General features: G+C 54.8%; 1 protein-coding gene across 1 annotated transcript in view; it reads right to left on the minus strand.

Annotated features, from left to right (window-relative positions):
- Nucleotides 1-3,032: 3,032 nt before the first annotated feature.
- Nucleotides 3,033-6,440, minus strand: part of LOC104163907 (guanine nucleotide exchange factor VAV2-like) — a gene marked incomplete at its 5' end in the record, with an annotated part of 36,176 nt that continues 32,768 nt past the window's right edge. Inside the window, 2 exon segments of the mRNA XM_009703054.1 lie at nucleotides 3,033-3,080; nucleotides 3,759-3,913. Coding sequence (XP_009701356.1) covers nucleotides 3,033-3,080; nucleotides 3,759-3,913 — 203 coding nt within the window.

Here is a 6,440-nt window from a genome sequence, read left to right on the forward strand (position 1 = left end):
ACAGTTCACGGCAGGAATCGGAACGGATCTGGCCCCGAGAGCACGCATCTCCCCCGGACTGGCCGAGCCACCCCTCGGCCCCAGCACAGCCAAGGGGGCTTTAGGGACAAGAAACCCGCCGCGAGCCCCAGCCCTCCGGCACAGCAAAAACCAGGGCTGGAAAAAAACCTATCAGCAAAATTACACTTTATTTCTTCGTTGTGGAATTTACTTTGATGTATTGTAACTTAAAAAGGTCTGGAAAAACCACATGCAAAAGGGTTTCTAAGTAGCAGCTAAAGTTTCTATTCCAGCATTACAAGCTATTCCAAATGATTTCCAAATTCCCAGCTATAAACTATTCCATAAACAAACAGTTTTATCTTTAAACCCCCTCCACCCTACCCCAGTTAGTGCAGTGCAAAGGAAAAACCCAAGGAATTTACATATTATTTTCCAACGTATCCCATTGCAATTTTGAATGATCTGCGATGAACTAAAATATATATACAATTTTCTCGCCATCATAAAAAAACATTTCCCTTTCTTATTCACAGATATATATCGTGGCAAATGGCTGAATAATTACTTACAAACAAACCAATCTTTTTAACAAGTTTCTTACAACAGTAAACACAAGAGGGAGAGCTCTCCGGAGGGCAGGGGGATTTGGCAGGGCTGGGAGGGGAGCGCAGGCAGCGGCAGAGGTTGGGGATCCCTTTGGGGTGTAAGGGAGAGATGGTGCCGTGGTCCCCGTGACAGCACGGGCTCTTCCAGAGGGGATGCCCTCGCCGCCTTACAAGGATCAGTGGTGTTAAACAGGAGGGTGGCGTAAGGCTTTAGGATCTGAGGCATAACGTGAGCCATCGTGAGCTCGTCTGGGGTGTATGTGTGTGTGTGTGCATCTCATCCACCCTAAACGCACCCTCCGCTCCAGCACAGCCCCTGGGATGGGAGCAGGGCCCTTTGCTTTGCACGGCTCTCTGCTGGCTGCTCCCCCCTGAGCAGACCCCGAGCTGAGCCAGGAGAGGTTAGCACCAAACTGTACCTTGGGAAAGCCCCCAGCCCCCTCCACGTCCCCATCACTTCGCAGCGCAAGACCCCCAGTGGGCATCTGCCCCGGCCAGACCCCACTGCACACACCCCGCTCCCCCCACGGCACCGAGAGCGGGGGCACTCGTGGGGCTCCAGGAGGAAGGGGCAGCAAAGTAGGGTGGCTCTGGGCTTGTCACTCAGCAACCACATTTAATTTCCAAGTTTATATCTTTCCTTTTTCCTTGAGAGCCCCAAACTTTTCCGTTCGCTATCCTGAGCAGGGCACTGCTGCTCCGTTTGCAGCAAGGCTTCGGACGCAGCCGTGGTACCCCCGTGCCAGGGACCGAGGGCATCAGCAGCGCTCACCCACACAACGCTGGCATCTCCCAGACCTGCGCCAGCGCAATGCCAAGAGCCCACACTGGGAACACGGTGCCCCACGGCAGCACCACCGTAAGTGCCAGGGGAACAACATCAGGGCATGGAAGCACCAGCTCAAAATGCCACTTATTCAGGGAGGCTGGAGAGCATCTTCTCCTGGGGCTGATATCGGATAGAGGAAAGTTGTTCCCCGTCACACACCCACACACGTATTTGTTCGTATTTGCACTTTGGAAGGAAATTCTGGACCTGGAGAGCAAAGTCAGTGCCCGGCAGAAGAAGCTGGCTGGGATTTCCACCTGGCAGCTCTGCCTACCAACCCCGGGGGCTGCATTTTGGAAAGAACAGACTCAGACGGACGGTGCTGAGGACACAGCGGCAATGCCAAGACACACAGACCTTTACTTGACAGCAGCAGCAGTAACAGCCTGTGGGAGGAAGAGAGGGGGCAACGCTCACAGCCCCCAAAAGTGCACACAGCAGGGGAAGAAGAGATGCTTTCACAACTTAGTGAGAGAAATCAGTTGATACCGTAGCCCTTACTCAGGTGGGTTCGCTCCCCTGAGCTCAGCGAGGTGGGATGTGTCACGGCTGCAAGAAAAATCAGCCTGGCTTGGGGGGGGGGGGCCCTGCCCACAGCAGGACCAAGCTGGGAGCAAGGGCAGGACAGACCCACGGATGCACGTTCCCGTTCACTTCTCTGTGTGTACCTGGTCCCTTGGTGGCCTTCAAAACCCCTGTGTGGCAAAGCACATCTCCAGTCCTGCAACACGCCCAGACCTCCTGCTCACCAGTGGGACCAGTCTGCACCCCGGGCTGTCCCCTCTGCCCACAGCAAGGCTGGTGGGACTGAAGGTGGTTGTAAAGAAAACAGGTTTGGGATGCCAAAGTGGCTCTTTCCCCTCCTGTCTAACCTGGAGGTCCACTTCCAGCCTACGTCTGATGGTCAAAACGTGCTCCTGGTTTCACAGCTGGCATCCTTCAGAGATGAGCAACAGCCCTTTTCTCCTGGGTCGGGTGTCCCCGCTCTACCCCCGCCCCAGCCGCAGCGCGGTGCTGCTGGGTGCTGCCGCACGGCTGCCAGGGAGACTGCCAAAATCCTGACCCAGGGAGCCCACCCGAGCGTGTCATCTCCTCGGGGCTGAGTTGCTCCCTCCCCTTAGAAACCCCCAAATTCTCACCTTGGTACACCCAGGCACCAGCCCAGGCGCAAACCTTCAGCCTCACCCTCCCACCACCATCACCACGGTGGCTTTTAAAACACCTTTACTAAAAGGGTCTCGGACCCCATCCTGTGGGGGCTCGGACCCCATCCTGTGGTGGGCACCGCACAGAGTCTCTCAGCTCTGTCCATGCAGGGGAACGCAGTTTTCCCAAGACTCTTCTGCAGCTGCTACATGAACGTTATCCGACAGACCATCAATCTTCTATACACGTAACAGGAGCGAGGTCGGCGGCGGCCCCGACTCGCGCGCACACACACTGTACAGAGGAACGGATTGCTAAAATCTGCGGGAGCAGTCCTGGGAGGTGTCCGGCCACGTCTCACGGGGAGCTGTGGGCATCGGGACAAGTGTGCATGGTCCGCAACGGCTCGCTCTGGGTGCTCGATGACTTTCCATCAGACATCCCCACAGTCATTGCACCCCCTCCTCTTCCACGTATGTTGAGGGAAACCAGCCAACCTGTCGGGGAAACGGAGAGGTGAGCTGGAGACTGGGGAGCCCAAGGGACCTCCTGCCCCATCACTGGGATTATTCCCCTCGCCACCACGTGCTGTTCCCGGTGAACCATCTCTCCAGTGCTGGATGTGCCCACATCCCACTGCACGGTGGTGATGGCTCTGCAGCCGTTACCCTAATTTGGAGCAGAGCTAGCAACTATACATTGCCTTGGATGCATGGGTTGGCTGCAATATATAAGGGATCAGGGCATGAAGAATCTGTCCCCAGGTGCTACAAACTCTGTGGGACACCAGGTCGAGCCATCAGCCTGCTGCTTTTCCCCAGGGTGCTGAGCCTTTCACAGCAGAGCCCCTCCTGCATAAATCCCCCCCCGTGCAGGTTCAAGGAAGAGCAGACTCGGACATCACCCCAGCTGGCCTGCCCACCGCACGCTCCCATCATCTGCCGGCACGCACCGGGCATCGCGTGTCACTGTCACACAGCACCGCCTGGCAACACAGCGGTGGCCGTCGTGAGATGACAGCCCACCCATGAGCCGGGAAAGAGCAAGAGGGAGCGGGACATGTCCCCCTGCCCTTTGCAGTCCTGACAGCAGAGTCTGCTCCGGCTGGGCAGGTTGAGAGCGGGGAGGACCACGCACTGCAGGAATGGGACAGGACATTATCTGGATGCACTCACTCTTCCGTTGGTTTCCCCCTTCCACCACCCCTGGTCCCCGCCAATCCTGCTGTAGATCTTCACCACGTCGCCTTCTCGCAGCGAAAGTTCCCGCATGTCCCGCGCCGCAAAGTTGTACCGTGCCACCGCCGTCCCTATGACCCGTGGGGTGAACACTGCGAGGGGACAAAGCAGAGGGAGTTGGGAGCTGCCCCACCGCACGGGACCGGCCGAAGCCTGGGGAAAGCTTGGTGAGGTTCAACCTGGGTTTTCCACCGCGGCGCTGGCTCCTATTGCAACGCCACGACCTGGAGCAGCTCGGATGGTGGGGTTGCCCTCATCCGAATTGCTCAGCCCCGCACGGACTGAGGCAGTCAGGGTTAAACTCGATTCCTGGTGGGCTTTAAACAGCTCTGTGGGCTTGGGAAGCCCCTCTCTGCTGAGCAGGAGAGTCCAAGGAAGGGCTTGGTGGGGACTGTTGGGGTGAGAGGCACTTCTGTGAGAAGGTGGTAAAAGAAAAGATTTCATAGGAATACTCAGTCATTAACAATGAAATCATGGAAAAATCCTGCTCCACTACAAATATCAGGTCTGGCTACTGCACAGCTCCCAGCACCCGATGGGACCACCTTGTCAAAAGATTTCACAAATCAACTTGTATTTAAACTACTTCAAAAAACTGAGCTATTGGGATTGGATTTTCCTAGAGATGCTGGGCAAAACCTGTGTGTTTTGCCATGAGGAGGAACAAGCTGCTAACCCCGTATCCTCCCTGCTCCTGTCCCTGCCAGGGAGCAGCCAGGGCCCTTGGAAACCTGGTCCCGTTACAGACCAAAAGGTGCAAAAAGCACCCTGCAAACCCTAATGCTGACCAACAGCTCGTGCTAAGAAGCACGGCCCCGTGAGCCGTCCCGGGTCCCGACCTCCACCAGCACCCAGCATGGCCCCAGCACCACGGATCTCCATCGCTTCAGGCAGGGGATGCTCGGGGGAGGCACAAGGAGGAGCAGCAGTGAGGGGGGAAAGGCAGGGACAGCGCTCAGCTTCCCTGCTCCAGTGGCTGGCCAGGGGGAAGGAGGGCTGGAGAGCAACGGTGGGAGGGATGGGATGGGCAGAGGAGGAGAAAAATGCAAGTCCTCCGAAGTTTGCAAAAAAACCCCACCCCGAAAGGATGTCGTGTTTTGGTGAAGCTACCCTTTTTGTCCCAGGGCTTTTGAGGATTAATTTCAATTTTAAAAGTTTGCAAACCAAGGTTGAACTAAGTTTGAGGAAAAGCTTTGCCCAGGTTTTCAGCTCTCGGGATGGAAGAAGATGAGGATGGCGATGGAGACGGTCCAGACACAGAACGTGCAATCACCGGAGGGCTCGTCCGTCCTCGCCAGGCAGCCGGGCTGGAGAACGGAGCGAGAATCACGGCAGCTTTGAACTCTTTCATCAGGAGCTTGCTCAGGGCTCACTACTGCACAACTTACTTTCTGCAATACTTTCTACACAGTTAAAGGATCCCAAATTCCCAGAATTATGTTCTAATACCTTGAAAATTTAAGTGCTCTTCCCAAACACGGCACCAAGGAAAGCACATGTGGCTTTGCCAATGATTTTCCCCTGTCCAGCCTAAAGAACATACTGAAAGGTAAAAGCTTAAATGGGAAGAAATGAACTGGCACGATTTTGCTCCGATCCCTGCCAAACAGGGAGGAAGACACCAGTCTGTAACACGTTTAATCAATGGGGTTCAAACGCCGGAGCACCACTGTGCTCTCTGCAGGGAGTCTGAGCCCCAAAACACTTTTGACAGCGCAAGTTCCCCCCCCAGCTCCTCAGCAAGGGGCTCCTGAGCAGCCTCAGACACCAGAGCTCAAAAACTGCCAGACAGTGAGATGTTCTCCTTGTACAGCAAGGAGAAACAGTCTGGAAGACGGTGTGATGCCAATGCTCGTTTGGTGAAACACACGGGATAAGTAGGTCGAGCTTGAAGTACATCATGAGATCCCAATGCGCTAAATTCCCTTTTTTGTTAATTTTAGCCCCCTTATAGCCATGGTTCATTAACTTATTTCCAGGCTGTGCCCCAAGGCAGCACTGGGGACCCCCTGAACTGCCTGCAGGTGATGGAGGGACAGCGGGGACCCCGCAGGTCCCGCTGGCGATGGCTTTCAAGCTGGGGATGCTGCAGCCTGGGGAAGGCGGCAGGTCTCTCCGGTGGGGAGAGGCACTGGTACCTGACCAGAAGGGACTGGAGGAGCTCTGAGAAGAAAAGTTGAGGCCCTGAGGACTGAGAAAAGAAAAGTTGTAGGAAGCGCAGGAGGCTGCAAAGAGGTTAGAGAGAAACAGAAAGAGGCAGAACACGCATTAAAAAGAAAAATTAAAAAAAATATTATAATGCACAATGCTTTAAAAGCGACGGAGAAATACAGGGCAAAGCATGCAGAAGGGCTTGCGCAGGGGCTCGGAGCTGGGGCACGGCCAGGGGCGGGCCCGGCCGCAGCCCCCCAGCCAGTGTGGGGGCTCAAAAGTCATTCTAGAGTTGCATTTTATGTGAAATGATATTTAACCAACTTTTAAAAACTATCTTGCTTTTGTATTCTTTTTAAAATATACTATGGAAAACGTTTTAAAAAAAATATGCATTTTTCCCCACAAAGTATTTCTGCGCTCAGGCTTTTAGACAAAATGGAACATTTTGCACTAATGCACCTTTTG

The sequence above is a fragment of the Cariama cristata genome, unplaced genomic scaffold (assembly GCF_000690535.1).
Source record: "Cariama cristata isolate BGI_N322 unplaced genomic scaffold, ASM69053v1 scaffold21786, whole genome shotgun sequence".
Classification (NCBI taxonomy): Eukaryota; Metazoa; Chordata; class Aves; order Cariamiformes; family Cariamidae; genus Cariama; species Cariama cristata.